At 59.0% G+C, this 20,221-nt stretch overlaps 2 protein-coding genes across 2 annotated transcripts; one reads left to right on the top strand and one right to left on the bottom strand.

The window, feature by feature from the left end:
- Positions 1-126: 126 nt before the first annotated feature.
- On the top strand, positions 127-14,370 carry LOC113962803 (collagen alpha-1(II) chain-like; the record flags this gene model as incomplete). Its single annotated transcript, XM_027673573.1, is given in 35 exon segments — positions 127-152; positions 901-983; positions 1,374-1,481; positions 1,591-1,644; positions 1,755-1,853; positions 3,217-3,270; positions 3,376-3,474; positions 4,309-4,362; positions 4,506-4,559; positions 4,772-4,825; positions 4,957-5,010; positions 5,118-5,162; positions 6,091-6,189; positions 6,311-6,418; positions 6,503-6,556; positions 6,653-6,706; positions 6,795-6,848; positions 7,208-7,261; positions 7,388-7,495; positions 7,630-7,683; positions 7,762-7,815; positions 8,469-8,630; positions 8,724-8,831; positions 9,596-9,703; positions 9,870-9,923; positions 10,006-10,113; positions 10,510-10,563; positions 10,656-10,763; positions 10,917-10,970; positions 11,319-11,384; positions 11,386-11,427; positions 11,526-11,814; positions 12,449-12,636; positions 12,948-13,190; positions 14,132-14,370. Coding segments are annotated over 35 exon segments (3,154 nt in total), but the record flags the coding sequence as incomplete, so codon positions are not given.
- A 3,657-nt stretch (positions 14,371-18,027) lies between these two features.
- On the bottom strand, positions 18,028-20,193 carry LOC113962802 (transmembrane protein 106C-like; the record flags this gene model as incomplete). The annotated part of the gene is made up of 6 exons (XM_027673572.1): positions 18,028-18,239; positions 18,609-18,662; positions 18,981-19,030; positions 19,238-19,378; positions 19,482-19,641; positions 20,108-20,193. Coding segments are annotated over 6 exons (606 nt in total), but the record flags the coding sequence as incomplete, so codon positions are not given.
- Between the last annotated feature and the right edge of the window lie 28 nt (positions 20,194-20,221).

Genomic DNA, 20,221 nt, shown 5'->3' with positions numbered 1-20,221 from the left:
CCACCTTTTTCCCTTCCCCTCCATTTTTTCCCTTTTTTCCTATTCCAATTCCCTCCCCTTTTCCCCTTTTATTTCCATTTCCCCTCCTTTTTTCCCTTTCCACCCCTTTTTCCCATTTTCCCACAGGTGGGATGGGATGGGGATGGAAACAGGTAAGAGGACTGGGATGAAGATGGAGATGAGGAAAGGGATGGGAACAGGGCCTGGAGAACACACCAGGGATGGGGAGAGGAACTGGAAAATGCAAGAGAGATGGGGACAGGAGCTGGAGACCACACCAGGGATGGGGAGAGGGCCTGGAAAACACACCAGGGATGGAGACAGGAGCTGGAGAATGTGGACAGGAGCTGGAGAATGGAGACAGGAGCTGGTGAACACATCAGGAATGGGGACAGGGCCTGGAGAACACACCAGGGATGGTGATAGGACATGGAGAACACACCAGGGATGAGGATAGGACCTGGATTCCACATCAGGGATGGGGATAGGACCTGGATTCCACACCAGGGATGGAGGACAGGAGCTGGATTCCACAGTAGGGATAGGGACAGGAGCTAGAGAATGGAGACAGGAGCTGGAGAATGGAGACAGGAGCTGGATTCCACAGTAGGGATGGGGACAAGAGCTGGATTCCACAGCAGGGATGGGGACAGGACCTGGAGAACACAGCAGGGACCAAGGACAGGTCCTGGAGAATGGAGACAGGAGCTGGAGAACACAGCTGGAGAACACAGGGATGGGGACAGAACCTGAATTCCACACCAGGGATGGGGACAGGAGCTGGAGAATGGAGATAGGAGCTGGATTCCACAGTAGGGATGGGGACAGGACCTGGATTCCTCACCAGGGATGGGGACAGGAGCTGGATTCCACACCAGGGACAGGGGCACTGACACCTAGCCTCCCTCCCCAACCCCCTCTCTCCGCAGGGAGAACCGGGAATCGCGGGCTTCAAAGGCGAGCAGGGACCCAAGGGTGAGACGGTGAGTCCGGGCCCGGGGAGGGGCCGCACCCGGGACCCCCCACCCTGAGCGGGGTCCCGTCCCCATCCCCATCCCCGTCCCCGTCCCCGCGGCGTCTCCTCGGCGTCTGCCGGGGCCTGTCCCCCTCGGGAGGCCCCTCGAGGGGCAGCGTCCCCCTCCCGCGGGGGGACAAAGGGCCGCTGTGTGCGCGCCCTGTCCCCCCCCCCCCGCGGGGACATTCCCCCCTCGCTTCATTAACCACCCTCAATGCCGGGGCTCCGCGGGGCCCCGGCGCCGCCGGGACTGTGGGGGGCACGTCGGGGGGCTCCTGCCCGGGTTGGGGGGGATGGCAATGGGGGGAGAAAGGCTCCTGGTGACCCCCTTTTCCCTCCTCTCCCTCCCCTCCCGCAGGGCCCCGCGGGACCCCAAGGTGCCCCCGGGCCGGCGGGCGAGGAAGGCAAGAGAGGAGCCCGCGGCGAACCGGGCGCTGCCGGTCCTTTGGGACCCCCGGGAGAACGGGTGAGTGTGTGTGTCCCCCCCGCCCCAAAACCTCCCCAAAACCCACCCTAAAAAAATCTCCCCTGACTCCCATCCTCCTCTTCTTCCTCCTCCTCCTCTTCCTCCACAGGGCGCTCCCGGCAACCGCGGCTTTCCGGGACAGGACGGGCTGGCCGGACCCAAGGTGGGGGGGTCGCGGTGGGGGGTGGGCGGGGGTCGCGGGGGGGAAGGGGGAGGTTTCCAGGGCGGGGATCACCCCCCTGGACCCCCGGAGTCACCCCCCACCCCTCGCAGGGCGCTCCGGGCGAGCGCGGCCCCGCCGGGCTGGCGGGTCCCAAAGGAGCCACCGGAGACCCCGGACGGCCCGGAGAGCCCGGACTGCCCGGAGCCAGGGTGAGAAACGGGGGGTCCCACAGCGGGTGGGGGGCACTGGGGGAGGGGGCCAGGGGGGACAGGGGACAGTGGGGACAGTGGGGACGCCGGTGGGACCCGCTGGGTCAGCAAGAGGGGGCTTTGGGGTCAGTGAGGTGCTTTTGGGGTCGGTAAGGCGCTTTTGGGATCAATAAGGTGCTTTAAGGGTTAGGATGCTTCTGGGGTCAACGAGGTGCTTTTGGGGTCAACGAGGTGCTTTTGGGGTCAATGAGGTGCTTTTGGGGTCGATGAGGCGCTTTTAGGGTTGGTAAGGTGCTTTTAGGGTTAAGATGCTTCTGGGGTCAATGAGGTGCTTCTGGGGTCAGTGATGTGCCTTTAGGGTTGTTAAGGTGGTTTCAGGGTTGATAAGATGCTTTTAGGGTTAAGATGCTTCTGGGGTCAATGAGGCACCTTTAGGGTTGATAAGGTGCTTTTAGGGTTGTCTGAGGTGTTTTTAGGGTTAAGATGCTTTTGTGGTCAATGAGAAGCTTCTGGGGTCAACGATGTGCCTTTAGGGTTGATAAGGTGTTTTTAAGGTTGATAAGGTCTTTTTAGGGTTGATGAAGTGCTTTTAGGGTTGTCTGAGGTGCTTTTAGGGTTAAGATGCTTCTAGAGTCAATTAGGTGCTTCTGGGGTCAATTAGGTGCTTTTAGGGTTGATAAGGTGCTTTTAGGGTTGTCTGAGGTGCTTCTGGGGTCAATTACGTGCTTTTGGGGTCAATAAAGTGCCTTTGGGGTTAATAAGGTGCTTTCAGGGTTGTTTAAGGTGCTTTTGGGGTCAATAAGGTGCTTTTGGGGTTGTTTAAGATGCTTTTGGGGTCAATGCAGTGCTTTTGGCCTCTGCCCCGGTGCTCTTTGGCATTAAGGTGTTTTCTGGGGTTGAGTCAGTCACTCTTTGGGGTTAATTAAGATGCTCTTGGCTAATTAAGACGCCTTCTGGGGTGTCCAAAGCACATTTTGGGGCTAATTAAGATGTTCTTCGCTAATTAAGACACCTTCTGGGGTGACCAAGGTGCATTTGGGGTTAAGATGCACTTGGGGTTTGCAAAGATGCTCCTTGGGGTTGGGTGCTCTTTGGGATTGGATCCTTTTTGAGGTTGGATCCTTTTTGGGGTTGGATCCTTTTTGGGGTTGGGTGCTCTTTGGGGTTGGACACTCTTTGGAATTGGATCCTTTTTGGGGTTGGGTGCTCTTTGGGGTCAGACACTCTTTGGGGTTGGATCCTTTTTGGGATTGGGTGCTCTTTGGAGTCAGATGCTCCTTGGGATGAGCAAAGACGCTCTCTGGGGTGGTGAGGGTTGGGCAGACCCTTGTGCCCCCCCCCAGAGCTCCCCTGTCCCCCGCAGGGCCTCACGGGCCGCCCCGGTGACGCTGGTCCCCAAGGCAAAGTCGGCCCCACCGTAAGTGAAGCTGCACGTGGGGGTGTTGGGGGGGTGGGCAGGGGGCTGGGCGGGGTGGGGGGGTCTGGCACAGGCACCCCCTGATACCCCCTCCCCTCCCCACAGGGTGCCCCCGGCGAGGATGGGCGCCCCGGCCCCCCCGGCCCACAGGGTGCCCGTGGCCAACCCGGTGTGATGGGATTCCCCGGCCCCAAAGGTGCCAACGTGAGTACTGTGACCTGATCCCACCCAAAAATGAGCACTGCCACCCCTTCCCACCCAAAAATGAGCACTGACACCTGCTCCTACCCAAAAATGAGCACTGCCACCCCTTCCTCCCAAAAATGGGTGTTGTCACCTGCTCCCACCCAAAAACAAGCACTGCCACCCCTTCCTCCCCAAAAATAAGCACTGTGACCCCTTCCTCCCCAAAAATTAATATTGCCACCCCTTCCCACCCAAAAATGAGCACTGCCACCTGTTCCCACACAAAAATGAGTACTGCCACCCCTTCTTCCCCAAAAATGAGTACTGCCACCCCTTCTTCCCCAAAAATGAGTACTGCAACCCCTTCTTCCCCAAAAATGAGTGCTGTCACCCATCCCTCCCCAAAAATGAGTGCTGTCACCCCTTCCCACCCAAAAATGAGCACTGCCACTCCATTCCCACCCAAAAATGAGTATTGCCACCTGTTCCCACCCAAAAATGAGTACTGCCACCCCTTCTTCCCCAAAAATGAGTAATGTGACCTCTTCCTCCCCAAAAATGAGTGCTGCAACCCCTTCCCACCCAAAAATGAGCACTGCCGCCCTTTCTCCCCGAAAATGAGCACTGCCACTCCATTCCCACCCAAAAATGAGTATTGCCACCTGTTCCCACACAAAAATGAGTACTGCCACCCATTCCTCCCCAAAAATGAGTAATGTGACCTCTTCCTCCCCAAAAATGAGTGCTGCTACCCCTTCCTCCCCAAAAATGAGTATTGCCACTCGTTCCCACCCAAAAACGGGGCCGTGGGGGTACAGAGACCCCCTCGGTGCCACCTCTGCCTCTCCCCAGGGTGAGCCTGGCAAAGCTGGTGAGAAGGGACTGCCCGGTGCCCCGGGGCTGCGGGTGAGTTGTGTTCCCTCCCTCCCTCCCTCCCTCAATTTTGGGGGGCTGCAGCTCCCCGAGGCCTCTGCGGTGCCCCAGAGTGGGGGAAGCCGAGGCAGCAGCTCCATGCCCGGAGCTCAGGGGGGGTTTTCCCTCCTCTTTAGGGGCTCCCTGGCAAGGATGGTGAGACAGGAGCTGCCGGACCCCCGGGACCCGCCGTGAGTGAAACAGGGGGAGATCAAGGGGGCTGAACCCCCCCCAGAGCTGGGCAAAGGACCCCCCCCGGCTCTGCTGGGGGTGAAGACTCTGCAGTCTCTGCCCTTGGGGGTTTTGGGGCCCTCCACAACCCCAGCTCTGCCCAAAAGCTGGGAGTGGGGGAAACCCCGAGCCCGAGGGGTTTGGGGGTCCCTCAGCACCGTCCTTCCCACAGGGCCCCGCAGGTGAGAGGGGAGAGCAGGGAGCCCCCGGACCCTCCGGCTTCCAGGTGAGCACGTGGGAAGGGGGGCTCTGGGGGGTGCTGGGGGTGGGGTGATGCTCGTGGGTGGCCCCGAGCCCCCCGTCCCTGGTGGTCTCGCTGCCCCCCCCCGTGCTCACAGGGCTGCTCTCCCCTCCCAGGGGCTGCCCGGGCCACCAGGTGCCCCCGGAGAGAGCGGCAAACCCGGAGATCAGGTGAGAACCCCCCCTTTTCCCTCCTCTTGGGCTGCAAAGGGGGGGTCAGAGCCCCCCAGCACCCCCCAGGCCTGACCCCCCAATGCTTTTTCCCCCCTCTGCCACAGGGTGTTCCTGGAGAAGCCGGAGCACCCGGTCTTGTTGGTCCCAGAGTAAGTGTCACCCCCCCCTCCTGGCTGGGGGGGACTGGATCCATCCCGTGGGGGGCTTTGGGGGTCTCCAGGAGGTTGACAGACCCTGGTTGCTCCCTTGCAACCCTGGTTGCATCCTCCCAGTGTCCCCCAGCATCCCGCCAATGTTCCCCAACTTCCCCATGTCCCCCAGTGTCCTTCAGCATCCCCTCAATGTCCCCCAACATCCCCATGTCCCCCAGCATCCCCCCAATGTCTCCCAGCATCCCCCCAATGTCCCCAATATCCCCTTGTCCCCCAGTGTCCCTCAGCATTTCCCCAATGTCTCCCAACATCCCCCCAATGTCCTCCAGCATATCCATGTCCCCCCTTGTCCCCCAGCATCTCCCCAATATCCCCCAGCACATCCATGTCCCCCAGTGCTCCCCAGCATCCCCCCAATGTCCCCCAATAACCCGTTGTCCCCCAGTGTCCCTCAGCAATTCCCCAATGCCCCCCAGCATCCCCCCCATGTCCTTCAGCATCCCCATGTCCCCCAGTGCCCCCTGCATCCCCTCAATGTCCCCCAACATCACCATGTCCCCCAGCATCCCCAGCATCCCCCACATGTCCCCCAGCACCCCCCATGTCCCTCAGTGCCCCCCCAGCATCCCCCCCTATGTCCTCCAACATCCCCATGTCCCCCAGTGCCCCCCAGCATCCTCCCAATGTCCCCCAATATGCCAATGTCCCCCAACATCCCCCCAATGTCCCCCAACATTCCCTTGTTCCCCAGTGTCCCCCAGCATCTCCCCCATGTCCCTTCCATGGCCACCAGCTCCCCCCCATCCTGGTGGCCGGTCCCCCTGGGGGCACCGCGGGCTGGTGGCACCCCGCCCGCCCTCCGCGGGGACAGCGCATTGTCACCTTTCCCTTCCCCTTCCTCACACCCTCCCACCCCTCCCGGCAGGGCGAGCGCGGCTTCCCCGGCGAGCGCGGCTCTCCCGGCGCCCAAGGGCTGCAGGGACCCCGCGGGCTGCCCGGGACCCCCGGCACCGACGGGCCCAAGGTGGGTGACAGCGGGGACAGCGCCCGGTGCCACCAGCGGGGCTGTGGCACCGGGGGGGGCGGTGGTGTCAGCTTAGGGCGGGCTCGGCACCCCAAAAACCACCCCCTCCGCTCTGCTTTAGGGTGCCACCGGCCCCGCCGGCCCCAACGGCGCCCAGGGACCCCCGGGGCTGCAGGGGATGCCCGGGGAGAGAGGAGCGGCCGGAATCGCCGGTCCCAAGGGAGACAGGGTGAGTGCTGGGTGCTGGGGTGGGGTGTGATGAGTGCTGTCGGGTCTCGGCTTGGCTCACCCTGCCCCCCGTGTCGCCCCTCAGGGAGACGTCGGCGAGAAGGGCCCCGAGGGAGCCCCCGGCAAGGACGGAGCCCGTGTGAGTGGGACGGGGTGGGAGAGGGGTGGGACAGGGGAGTGGCTGTTGGGGACGCTCGGGTGGCCTCACTCACCCTCCTCTCCCTCCTCCCCGCAGGGTCTGACGGGTCCCATCGGCCCCCCCGGCCCCGCCGGCCCCAACGGCGAGAAGGTGAGAGAGCCCCGGCAGCCCCTCGGCTGCCCCCGAGCCCGGGAGACCCCGCCCGGACCCCCACGACTCTCCATCCTTTCTTTCCCAGGGTGAATCCGGCCCCCCCGGTCCATCTGGTGCTGCCGGTGCCCGCGGTGCCCCCGTAAGTGCCACCCTGTCACAGCCCCCCGGCTGCTGGTGGTGCCACTGCTGCTCTCTGTGCCTCATTTACCCCCTCATTCGCCTCATTTGCCTCATTTACCCCCCCATTTACCTCATTTACCCCCTCATTTACCCCCCTTGCTTACCTCATTTACCCCATCATTTACATCATCTACCTCACCATTTACCTCATTTACCCCATTATTTACCCCATCATTTACCCACCTTGTTTACCTCATTTACCTCATCATTTACCCCTCTCATTTACCTCCTTTACCCCCTCCTTTACCCCCTTTACCCCCCCATTTACCCCCCTCACTGACCTCCTCCCCCTCACTGACCTCCCATCTCTCCACACAGGGGGACCGTGGGGAGCCCGGAGCCCCCGGTCCCGCTGGATTTGCCGGACCCCCGGTGAGTATTTGGTCCTGGTGCCCCCAGTTTGGATCCCAATACCCCAGTTTGGGTCCCGGTGCCCCAGTTTGGGTCCCGGTGCCCCCAGTTTTGACTCCCCCCTCTAAGAGCAGCCCCTTCCCCCAGGGCGCCGACGGGCAACCGGGTGCCAAAGGCGAGCAGGGAGAGCCCGGGCAGAAGGGTGACGCCGGTTCCCCTGGTGCCCAAGGCCCCTCTGGAGCCCCTGGCCCACAGGTGGGTACAGCCAGAGCCCCCCGAAATGGGGGTGACCCCCCCCGGGGGTCCCTTTCCCCCGGAAATTTGGGGAACCCCAAATTGCACCCCCCACCCCCTCCCGTGTCTCTCACTGGTTTTCCTCCTCTTCCCAGGGTCCAACTGGTGTAACTGGTCCCAAAGGAGCCCGGGGTGCTCAAGGACCCCCTGTGAGTATTGGGGGAAGGGGGGGTGCGCAGGGAGGGGGTTGGGAGGGGGGCTGAGCCACCTTCCTCCTCCTTCCCCAGGGAGCCACTGGATTCCCCGGAGCTGCTGGACGCGTCGGACCCCCCGGCCCTAACGTGAGTTGGGAGCAGCCAGGATCCAACTGGGGGGCAACTGGATCTCTGGGGGGCAACTGGGTTCACTGAGGGGCAACTGGGATTGGTGAGGGGCAACTGGGATTGGTCAGGGGCAACTGGGTTCACTCTGGAGGAAACAGGGATCACTTGGCAACAGGGATCACTTGGGAGCAGCTGGGATCACTTGGAGGCAACCAGGATTACATCACTTGGGAGAAGCCAGGATCATTTTGGGGCAACTGGGATCACTGGGGGGCAACTAGGATCACTCAGGGGCAACCAGGATCACTTGGGAGAAGCCAGGATTATTTTGGGACATCTGGGATCACTGGGGGGGCAACTGGGATCACTCAGGGGCAACTGGGATTGCTCCGGGGCTACTGGATTCACTTGGGAGGAAACTGGGATGACTTGGCAACAGGGATCACTTGGGGCAAGTGGGATCACTGGGGGGAAACAGGGATCACTTGGGAGCAGCCAGGATCACTTAGGGGCAACCAGGATCACTCAGGGGCAACTGGGATCACTCAGGGGCAACTGGGATCCCTGGGGCTTTCCCAGGGCTCTCCAAGCCCGGGAGCCCCTCAGGATGAGGATAACAAAGGTGGAAAAGCCTCTTCTGTTGGCACTGAACCCCGTCTTGTGCCCCCCAGGGTAACCCAGGCCCCCCCGGGCCCCCCGGCTCCGCTGGCAAGGACGGTCCCAAGGGCGCTCGAGGCGACGCCGGACCCCCGGGCCGTGCCGGGGACCCCGGGCTGCAGGGCCCCGCCGGCCCCCAAGGGGAGAAGGGAGACCCCGGCGAGGACGGTCCCGCGGTACATTTGGGGGGGCACCTCCCTTCCTGCCCGTTCAGGGCCCTGCCATCACCCCCCTCCCGGCTCTGATGCCCCCCCTCTGCCTCCCCCCAGGGTCCTGACGGGCCCCCGGGTCCCCAAGGCTTGGCGGGACAGCGCGGCATCGTCGGCCTGCCCGGGCAGCGCGGGGAGAGGGGCTTTCCTGGCCTGCCGGGGCCGTCGGTGAGTGCTCACCCCTGGGATCACCCCCTCTGTCACCCCCAGTTACCACCTTCACTGTCACCCTCAGTGTCACCCCCACTGTCACCCCCACTGTCACCCCTCAGGCTCAGCCCCTTCCACCCCCTGTGTCACCCCCTGTGTCACCCCCTGTGTCACCCCCAGGCTCAGCCCCCTCCATGCCCTGTGTCACCCTGTGTCAGCCCCTGTGTCACCCCTAAGTTCAGCCCCTTCCACCCCCTGTGTCATCCCTTGTGTCACCCCCTGTGTCACCCCTAATTTCAGCCCCTTTCATCCCCTGTATCACCCCCTGTGTCATCCTCTGTGTCACCCCTAAGTTCAGCCCATTTCATCCCCTGTGTCACCCCCTGTGTCACCCCCAGGCTCAACCTCCTCTACTCTCTGTGTCACCCCCTATGTCACCCCTCAGGCTCACCCCCTTCCATCCCCTGTGTCACCCCTTGTGTCACCCCCTAATTTCAGCCCCTTCCACCTCCTGTGTCACCCCCTGTGTCATCCCCTTCCACCCCCAGTGTCACCCCCAGTGTCACCCCATGTCATCCCCTGTGTCACCCCCTGTGTCACCTCCTTCCTCCCCCCATGTCACCCCCAGGCTCAGCCCCCTCCACCCCCTGTGCCCGACGGGCAGCAGCTGCCTCCTCCCCCCGGTAGCTGCTGGAGCTGCTCCTTTGGGGCATTTCCCGGGGGAAGGGCTGTGCCGGGATCTCCCCCTCACAGCTCTTGTCCTCCCTTCCCCTTTCCTCCAGGGAGAACCCGGCAAACAAGGAGCCCCTGGTTCTGCTGGCGACCGAGGACCCCCCGGCCCCGTGGGTCCCCCCGGCCTGACGGGTCCCGCTGGAGAACCCGGCCGAGAGGTGGGTGGGGAGGGGGCACAGGGGGCAGCCCCCTGCCCGGGTGAGCCCCGTGCTGCCCCCCTCCCCTGCCCCGTGCCCCTGCCCATCACAGGGCTCTGCCCTTGGTTTTTGGCTCGGAGAGGGGAGTTTTCACCCAGCCGAGCCTTGATTCCTCCTCTTCTCCCAGGGAAATCCCGGCTCCGACGGGCCCCCGGGAAGAGACGGCGCGGCTGGAGTGAAGGTGAGTTTGCCGTGAATACCTCCCCACACCCCCAGTGCTCCCAGTCCCGCGGCTCTGACTCCACTCCCGTGTCCCTGCACAGGGCGATCGAGGCGAGACGGGGCCCGTGGGTGCCCCCGGTGCTCCCGGTGCTCCCGGCGCTCCCGGGCCCGTGGGTCCCACCGGCAAACAAGGAGACAGAGGCGAGACGGTGAGTGCTGGAATGGTGGGTCTGAGGGTTTTTTTGGGGAGACAGGAACCACCCCGAGGGCAGGTCAGGGAAGAGTCGGGGAGTCATTGGTCTGGGGGAGCCAGGTGGGTGCCTTTAGTGCCCAGCAGGGATTCAGGGGTGCCCTGAGCAGCTCCGAGCATCTTCCTGAGGATTCCTGAGGCCCTGCTGGGGCTCTGCCTGGGGGGCTGTGAGCCCCAGGAGCTGGAGCAGGGAATGTCTCCATTTCCAAGGATCGTTTGGGTGTGATGCTCCATCTGAGGGTGTCTAAAGATGCTGATTCCCAGTGATGGGGCCGGTTTGGACACCCCCAAAGGCAGAGAGCACCCCCTGCCCCCAACTTCTTCTGCTTCTGACCGCCCTCTTTTTTCTCCCCAGGGTGCACAAGGTCCCATGGGTCCCTCTGGCCCCGCTGGCGCTCGGGGGATGCCGGTGAGTGATGCCGGGACAGCCGGAGCGTGGGTTGTGTCGGGTGGGGGGTCTGTCACCCTCAGCCTGACACGGCTCCACCCCTCCCCTTCCAGGGTCCCCAAGGGCCTCGTGGTGACAAGGGCGAGACGGGAGAGGCTGGAGAGAGAGGGCTGAAGGGTCACCGTGGCTTCACCGGCCTGCAGGGTCTCCCTGGCCCCCCCCGTAAGTGCTGGTGTGGGGACCCCCAGCCCCCCACGTCTCCCCGTGGAGCTGGATGTGGCCACGGGCAGAGCCCCGAGACCGTGTGGAGGCTTTGCTGGGGCTGAGCACCCCCTTGATGCCAGGCTTAACCATCACCCTCCATCCCTTCTTAGGGTCCTTCTGGAGACCAAGGTGCTGCTGGTCCCGCAGGTCCCTCTGGTCCCAGGGTAAGTCCTGGGGGGGAACGAGAGGAAAAGGAGTTTGGGGGAAGTGAGAGGAAAAGGAGTTTGGGGGGGTGAGAGGAAAAGGAGTTTGGGGGCGTGGGAGGAAAAGGAGTTTGGGGGGCTGAGAGCAAAAGGAGTTTGGGGGCGTGGGAGGAAAAGGAGTTTGGGGGGTTGAGAGCAAAAGGAGTTTGGGGGGCATGAGAGGAAAAGGAGTTTGGGGGGTTGAGAGCAAAAGGAGGTTGAGAGGAAAAGGAGGCACCTCTGTCCTCGAGCCCCTGCCCGGGTCAGCTGATGGCAGGAGCTGAGGGCTGCCCAGCACCTTCTCTGACCTCCCTTTTGGGGCTCTTTCAGGGTCCCCCCGGCCCCGTGGGCCCCTCTGGCAAGGACGGCTCCAACGGCATGCCCGGCCCCATCGGCCCCCCCCGGGCCCCGCGGGCGGAGCGGAGAACCCGGCCCCGCGGTGAGTGACACCCCCCGGGATGGGCAGGGTGATGGAGGGGGGGTCCAGCTGCCAGGGCAGCCCCCCCAGGATGGGTTTGCATCTCCTTCCTCCCGTAGGGTCCTCCCGGAAACCCAGGTCCCCCCGGCCCCCCCGGCCCGCCCGGCACCGGCATCGACATGTCAGCGTTCGCGGGGCTGGGGCAGCCCGAGAAGGGCCCCGACCCCATCCGGTACATGAGGGCGGACGAGGCCGCCGGGAGCCTGAGGCAGCACGACGTGGAGGTGGACGCCACGCTCAAGTCCCTCAACAACCAGATCGAGAGCATCCGCAGCCCCGAGGGCTCCAAGAAGAACCCGGCCAGGACCTGCCGCGACATCAAGCTCTGCCACCCCGAGTGGAAGAGCGGTGAGGGCTCCGCTCTGCGGGGACCAGGGACGCCCAGGAATGGCCTGGAGTTGTGTCAGGGGTGGGGTGGGGTGGGGTGGGGGTCAGGGAAAGGTTCTTCCCCCACGGGGTGGTTGGCACTGAACAGGCTGCCCAGGGCAGTGGGCACAGCACCAAGGAGGGTTTGGATGATCCTCTCTGGGACATGGGGTGACTCTATGTGGGGCTGTGCAGGGCTGAGGGTTGGACAGGATGGTCCTTGTGGGTCCCTTCCAACTCAGATTCTGGAATTCTGGGATGTCCTGGAGCTGTGCCAGGGCAGGCTCAGGTTGGATCCCAAGGAAAGGTTCTTCCCCCCGAGGGTGGATGGGCACTGCCCAGGCTCCCCAGGGCAGTGGGCACAGCCCCAAGGCTACCAGAGCTCCAGGAGGGTTTGGATGCTCCTCTGGGGCACAGGGTGGGATTTTGGGGTGTCCTGTGCAGGATTGGGGTTGGACTTGATGATCTCTTCCAGCTCAGCGTACCCTGTGAAACAAAAAAGAGCCTCCTCATCCTCCCCCGTCCCTCTCCCTCAGTCTCTTGCACCCAAAAGGCCAAGTCAGGTGCTCCAACCCCCAAACCCTCACCCTCACACCACCCTTTGCCCTCCCTGCAGGAGACTATTGGATCGACCCCAACCAGGGCTGCACCTTGGACGCCATCAAAGTCTTCTGCAACATGGAGACGGGCGAGACCTGCGTGTACCCCAACCCCAGCAGCATCCCCAGGAAGAACTGGTGGACCAGCAAGGCCAAAGAGAAGAAGCACATCTGGTTTGCAGAGACCATCAACGGCGGTTTCCACGTGAGTGTCCCCCCCCGGGGCAGGGGGTGGAGGTCGAGCAGGGGGGTGGAGGTCAAGCAGGGGGTGAAGGTGGAGCAGGGGGGGAGCGTTGGGTGTCCAGTTGGAGGGTTGGGGTGTCCTTCCTTGGGGTGAAACTGGTGGGTGTTAAACGAGGCACTGGCTGACCCCGAGCGTCGTGTTGAGCACTTGGGGTTGGGGCAGCTGGGATGGGATGTCTGCAGCCACCTGGGGAGGCAAATTACAGGAGACCCCTCGAAACAGCACCGTTTCAACACCCTCAGGGTTCTAATGTCCCTCCTCCCTCCCTCCAGTTCAGCTACGGTGACGAAGACCTGGCCCCCAACACCGCCAACATCCAGATGACCTTCCTGCGCCTCCTGTCCACCGAGGGCTCCCAGAACGTCACCTACCACTGCAAGAACAGCGTGGCCTACCTGGACGAGGACACCGGCAACCTGAAGAAAGCCCTGCTCATCCAGGGCTCCAACGACGTGGAGATCCGCGCCGAGGGCAACAGCAGGTTCACCTACAGCGTCCTGGAGGACGGATGCACGGTGAGCCCGCGCCGGGGCCGGGGTGGGAGCGCGAGGCTGGGACAGAGGGGGTAGAAAGCAAAGCCTCACCGGTGAGAATCGAGGCACGGGCAGGAATCCCTTCTCAGGGAGGGGTCTCGGTGCAGCTCAACCCAGCCTTAGCCTGGGATTGTGTGAGTGGTTTAAATTGAAGGAGTTACGGAGGTTGTGACGGAGCCGCTTTTGTCCCGTGGGTTTTAAGGTTTTTTTTTTGTAAAAATGAGTGATTTGTTTCATACAAATGATCAGACAAAAGATCCCAATCAGAACTATTCACCACATGATATGAACACTAAAAATTTACTAGTATAGTATAATACAGTATAATGTAGTAGAGTATAATATAGAGTATAATATAGAGTATAATATAGAGTACAATATGAGGTAGTACAGTGCACTGTAACAAAGCAATTGTTGAAGCAGTTATATTAAAGCTGGTGAAAAGAAATAATTATTAAGTAGAGATCTGACCCAGACCGAGGGAGATCTCTGCTCTCAACCCCGAGGAGTGACCCTGGAGGGTGTCCCCAGTCAAGGGAGGAACCTCCACACATCCACCCCAAAAAGGTTATGTCAGAGGAACCTGACTGCTAGCATAAAGTGATTCACTGCCAGTCACACCTTTCCAGGCCAGCCACCAGCTTATCTGTCAAACCAGACTTCAAAAAGCAGGGTGTGTATTCAAGTTGATGAACCAGGATGGTTTTAGCATAATTAACACCAAGACAACACCCTGACTCCAGCAGCTGATTGACAGCTCGATTGGATTTTAGGTCTTCTCGATTGGATTTTAGGTCTTCTCGGGGTGGGTCTATCCTGCCACAAAGATGATGATGATGATGATGAGTTGGAGGGGGTCAACCTGGTGGTTTGGGGGGGAGTTTGAGGGTGTCTAATAACACCTTTCCTCCGGGTTTCCCCAGAAACACACCGGCAAGTGGGGCAAGACGGTCATCGAGTACCGGTCGCAGAAGACCTCGCGCCTGCCCATCGTGGACATTGCACCTATGGACATTGGTGGAGCCGAGCAGGAGTTTGGCGTAGACATTGGCCCAGTCTGCTTCTTGTAAAAAAACAAACAAACAAAAAAAAAAACCACGAGAAAAGGATTGTTTTACTTGTGCGTTCGTTCGTCGGTTGCCGTTCGTTGTGGTGTTTTGTTCTGGGCTTTTTTTTGGGGGGGTTTGTGTTTTGTTTTGTTTTGTTTTTTTTTAAATCCAGCCCGACGCCGTAAAACTGTAAAAAAAAAACCAACAAAAAACAAAAAGAAGACCCAACAAACTGAACCCACCCCAAAGGAACCTGAGGAACTTCTCAATCTTCTCTCTCTCTCTCTGTCTCATACGACTTCTGCACTGAAGGGCTGCAACGACCCCCCCTCGACTCACGCCCGTCCACCGGGGACCACCACCTCATGCCTGGGCAGGCTGCGAAATCAAACCAATATTTATTTATTCTCTTCCTGTAAGACCTATTTTTTGAAGGTCAGGTGGAGGTGGGAATGTAACCGACCCTTCCCTGCCGAAGGGATGTCGCCAATCCAGGTACCACGAATCCCCTCCCGTCCCCGTTTCCCTCCGTGTATCACCAGCAGGAGTGTTTTAATTGTATGATAATGACACAAAAGGAAAAAAAAAACAAACAAAAAATGGTGCTATTCTTGTAAAACAAGTCTGTATTTTTTAAAATCAGTTGATATAAAAAAAAAAAAATACAAAAAAAAAACAACTTTTGGTGGAAAGTACAAAGTGGAGCCGGGGTTTTGTTTTCGGTGTGTTTGCTGCGTCCAGTCTCCTCCCTCCCCCTTTCTCAGACGGGATAAAGGAAGGTCTGAAAGAACCATGAAATGGTTCAGGTGGAAAAAAAAGAACTTTTAAGATCCTCATTTTGGGTCAACACTCCAACTTTTCTGGGTTGGGGCTACTTCACACTAAGGGGGGTGGGAACCCAAAAAAACCAAAAATAAATCACCCAAGAAACCAAAAAAAAAAGGGGGGGAGGGAAAAGGAAAACCAAGTTAAGGGGAAAAATCTTGAAACCCCAGGAGGCAACACAACACCCACAAGGTTCCACTGTGGAACTTCCTGTCCCACTGCACCCCTGAACTCAGAACATCCTGGGACTCTGTAACAGAACTGGGGCCACCAGTTAAAACCAGTAAAAGCTGAGGGAAGCAAATCAGTCTGACCATGGTGGGGGGGCTCCTCCCCACTCTCCCCCCAGGTTTTTATCCTGTTTCTGTGGGTGCAAAACTCCAATTTGGGGCTATTTTGCAGTATCGGAAGTGGGAGAGTCCGGGGCCGTCGCCTGCGGCTTTTAGGGCTTCATAAAAAGTCACCTATGTAAATCCCTCTCCTAATCAGGCTGCTAATTAGAGGAAAAGTCTCAGAAGTGGAGGGTTTTATTTAGCTGTGTTGGAGGAAAGTCAGCCCAGTGACCCCGAGGAGTCACAAACCTGCAGGACGGAAGGGGCAGCTCCGGACCGGGGAGCTCAGGAGTTCCACGATGGTCCTATTGGTTAAAAACTCAGCTTTTTCTTTTTTTTTAAAATCCTTTTGAAGTCGTAATTTCTCTAAATGAAATCCTCGCAGCTCCCACATGCCACCAACAGAAACAAAAAGAAAAAGCTCCTATTTTGGGGCCCCGATGTCGGTTTGAAACACAACCCAGCCGGGAGCACCTGAGGCAGCTTCCGCAGGGCTGGGATCCTTCAAAAACCTTGGCAGGGGAAATTCATTAAGGGGGATTGGAGGATTAAGGAGGATTTTCAAAATAAAATGGCCCTTTAAAAGGCCAAGTGCTTCGCCACATGACCCGGGGGGGGGGCTCCCCTAATGATGGGAGCTCTGGCTGCCGGCCCTCACCCCACTAATTCGGGGTCAAACCCTTCTCCTGCTCAGCCAAGCAGCAAGTTTGGGGGTCCTGCTGGGGGGGGAAGGGGCAGCCCCAAAATCACCCAGGCTGCCTGTAGGACATGGGCATGAGGAGCGGGAGAAGGTGGGTTTGGGCTGTGGCTGAAGAGGGAGGAAGGTGGGAAAAGCAAGGAGACCCCAAGCAAGGCAGGATTGAGCCCAGCCAGGCTTCCAGGAGCGGGGGAAATGAGATGGATAAAAAGCAAAGCTTGTGATTCCTTCGTTTTCCTCACAAAATAAAACAACTCATCATAAATCGAGGGGTTTCCAGAATTTGGGGTGGGGGGAAGCTCATGGGTGAGGTCACCAGGAAGGGAGGGTGAGGCCACAATTCCAGCTGGGAATGGGTGCGTGGCTTTGTGTCTCTCTGGTTGAGTTTCTTCACCTTCATTCCCCTAAAACCTTGGGCTCATCCCCAGAGAGTCCAAAAGATGGTCAGAGGGATGGAGCAGCTCTGGTGTGAGGAAAGGCTGGGAGAACTGGGATTGTTCAGCCTGGAGAAGAAAAGGCTCCAGGGAGACCTTGGAGCCCCTTCCAGAGCCTAACGGGGCTCCAGGAGAGCTGGAGAGGGACTTGAGACAAGGGATGGAGGGACAGCACACAGGGAATGACTTCCCACTGGGAAAGGGGGGATTTAGGTGGGATATTGAGAAGGAATTCCTCCCTAGGAGAGTGGGGAAGCCCTGGAATGGATTTCCCAGAGGGTGCCCCATCCCTGGAAGTGTCCAAGGCCAGGTTGGAGCCACCTGGGATAGTAGGAGGTGCCCCTGCCCATGGCAGGGGGTGGAAATCAAGATGAGCTTTAAGCTCTCTCCTAACCCAGGCCATTCTGGGATTCTGTGGAAAAAAAAAACCCAGTGAAAGAACAGGTATTTCTGGGCAAAAAGACAACAAGAGAAAAGTCACAGCTCTGGGACAAAGCCAGATCTTCTCCTCAAACAAAGGACAGCACAGGGTAACGTCCAACTCAGGTTTAATCAGCACAATTCAGCTCCACTAGGCAGAGATCTCACTTCTTAAAGAAGAAAGCAAGGTGTGTTTTCACGTCCCAGTCACACAAAAATCGAGCATCCCTCTCTGAAAAGGGGCCTGATCTGCTCCCACACCCCCCGGGCGGGCAGACAAAGGGGCAGGGCACGAACGGGGGCAGCTCCCGGCGATCGAATTCCAGCGGAAACTCCCGAGGGACGAAACTCTCCGGGCTGCGAGTCCCCAGCAGGGCTGCGGGGGCAGAGCTGCCACATCGATTTGCTCTCGGGAGGCAGCTGATAGCGACCATCAGGAATGCGCCGCTCCCGGCAGGGAAGCCTTGGAAGCCCAGACTCCCACAAAAATCGGTTTAAATCCCTGTTTGCCCGCGGTGGAGCACAAGTACAAAGCAACACACCGAGCTGCACATGCCCTGGTTTCAAACCCCTGCAGGGGGGGAGAGGAAGGATCAGAGGAGGAGGAGGAGGAGGGGGAGGAGGCGAGTCCAACACAGACCCTCACAAAGGCAGGTGGTGCTCCGGGGTTTCTCAGCTGCCAGCAAACCAAAACCACCGTGGTTCCAAAGGTTTTGACTCCTTTGCCTCCTTTTAGTGCCCGTGGCAGAGGCAGAAGCTTTCCCTGCACGTCCCTAAGTGAGAAGTGTCCTTTGGCATCCAGGCCTGCTCCAACACACCCCAGTGACACGCTGCCACTGAGCAAGGAAGGGAATAAACCCACTGCAAGAGAACCTGGGACACCCAGCAGTGCCAAGCTTCCAAACAGGTGCAAAACACTCGAAACCTTCGGGATTTCAGAGCCTGAAGTTTCCCTGAAGTCCAGTTTCCCTACCCAAATAAAGCTGTTTCTCCAGAAGCAAAGGGAAGGTTCCGTGGAGGGACCCGTTTCCTGCACGCGGAGGGTTTTGGGGCACATGGAAGGGCACAAAAGGGACCCAGAGCTTCCAAGTGCCTCTCACCAGGGTCACTGCTTCCAGTTAAAGGTGTCTGTGCCCTTCTAGAAATCCCAGCTGTGCCTTCAGGCTGCCCCAGGTGCCAGAGGGTCCGTGGAGTTGGAGCTGCAATCCACGTACCGGTACCGCTCCACGGAGCTCTGGGTCGTGTGTCCCACGTAGGAGAACTTCACCGAGCTCCTGGCAGGGGCAAGAGCAGTTCAGGGCAGGTTTGAACTCATCACAACAACTCCTCTTTCCCTTCCCCTCCCCCTAAAAAAAAAGCAGAACCCCTCAAGGTTTTCCTGGCTGTGGTGGGCAGGGATAAAGCGGGGCTGGAAGTGGAGCCTCTGGAGAGCTCGGCACACGGAGGGAATTGTCTTCCCTATCCCACATTTCACCCACTGTGTCAACTGGCCCGGATTAACTGAGGCAAGGCTGGGGTGTTTGCCAAGCAGGATTTTCTCTTTGCACCCCAGACCTGCTGTGGCAGCAGTTCCCTTTGGAGTTCAGGAGCCAGGAAGGTTGGGAAGAGAGCTCTAAGCAGGGGGAGAGCAGAGAACCACCCACCTCATGAAGACCACAATGTTATGGACCTTCACCTTGGGGTACGTGCAGAAGGAACTGGAAGAGACCAAAGAAGTGGGTCAGCAGTGGGTTTCTCAGCAGCCAAAAATGAGTTATAATTATTTTTTATAATTATATTTATAGTTATTATCACCACAATAATTTCCCATTGGTGTTAACTCAAAACCACATCACAACACCCTGACAAAGGGCATTTCAAGTGATTTGTTTTTTTTTAACTAACAGCTGCTTTCCAGGAAGTCAGTAGAAAAACTGGGTCCTTTTCCAACCCCAGGTTACTTTGCAAACTGTAATAGAGGCACCTTCAACCCCACTCTCTTCCCCAGCCCCATACAAGGAGTAGCAAATCCTTACTACACGTAGGAGAAGGCTCCACCCAGCTCTGCCTTCACAGTAAAATTCACCTGTAACAGATAAAAGAAAACATCATTTATGTGCAGCTCGAGCACTCCTTCAATCCCCCTGGGTTTTGGGGGTATTTCCCACTTGCTGATGCCTTTGGGGCCACCCTGGCCACGAGATGTTGGGCCGAGCAGAGCTCTGAGGTGCAGCTCAGTGCTCACTCGTGGTGGTGGCCCAGGTTTCACCCTTGACTAGGGGACAGAAATTACCAGTTTGTCACTCAGGGGTGGGATGCTGGAGATGTTGGTGACCTGCTGGGTGCCCACCACCGTGTTCATGTACTGCACCTGGTTGGTCAGGCTGGCCACTGCCACCGAGTAGAAGTTGGAGTTCCTGATCCTTAAGGTGCCCTGAAGGGAGAGAAGGAGGAGATGTGGACAGCAGGGACCTTCCCGGTGGCTCAGCTCCAAGTTTGCTCCCCCACAGAACACACAGATCCGTGGAAATCTTTACCGTGATGGCCAGAAGGACAGCGGAGTTCTTCCTGTCAAACCACACCTGAACCACTTTGATCCCATCATCCTCCACCAGGACAGAGTGTGGGAAGAGGAAGAAAACCACCAGCCCGGAGACCAGGAGGCAGAGCAGCACCGAGAGCAGGACGTAGAGCTTCCTGGGGAAAGGCAGGGAAGGGCTCACCTGCTGTGCCCTTCTGGGAGACTCTGGGTTTGAAAAGCACCCACCACCCACTCGTTCTTCCTCGGCACACACACAGAAATGCTGCTCGGACATTTTTCAGTATCTGAATTGCTCCAAAACCCTTCTCCCCCTTTTCAAGCAGTTTATTTTCTGGCACTGAGTAACCACGGTTTGTGCCCTCCCTGTTTCCCAGCTGGGTGGTTTTGCAGATGCTCTGAAGAAGCTTCAGCGAGTAGGATCGTTGTTGCCACACTCACCCCACAGCGGGATTTCACGGGAAGGATTCAAAGTTACACCTTCAAATCCTGTTTGTTGGCGTGTGGGGATGAAAACGCCCTGCCACATGAAGGAGAAGCTGCAGACTGGGGTGAAGGGTTTAGTTGCAGCAGAAAATGATATAAAAAGAGCCCTGTTTGTAAATACTCCCTCTGTGAACTCACGTTCTCTGGGGACGAAGCCGTTGGTCGCTGTAGGGGATCAGAGCCACCAACTCATTCACCTGCTCTGGGAAGCAAAGGGAAGCAAAGGGAAGCAAAGGGAAGCAAAGGGAAGCA

Source organism: Neopelma chrysocephalum, unplaced genomic scaffold, assembly GCF_003984885.1.
Source record: "Neopelma chrysocephalum unplaced genomic scaffold, ASM398488v2 Primary Assembly neopelma1_185188, whole genome shotgun sequence".
NCBI lineage: Eukaryota > Metazoa > Chordata > Aves > Passeriformes > Pipridae > Neopelma > Neopelma chrysocephalum.
This window is presented reverse-complemented; position numbering and strand designations above follow the sequence as displayed.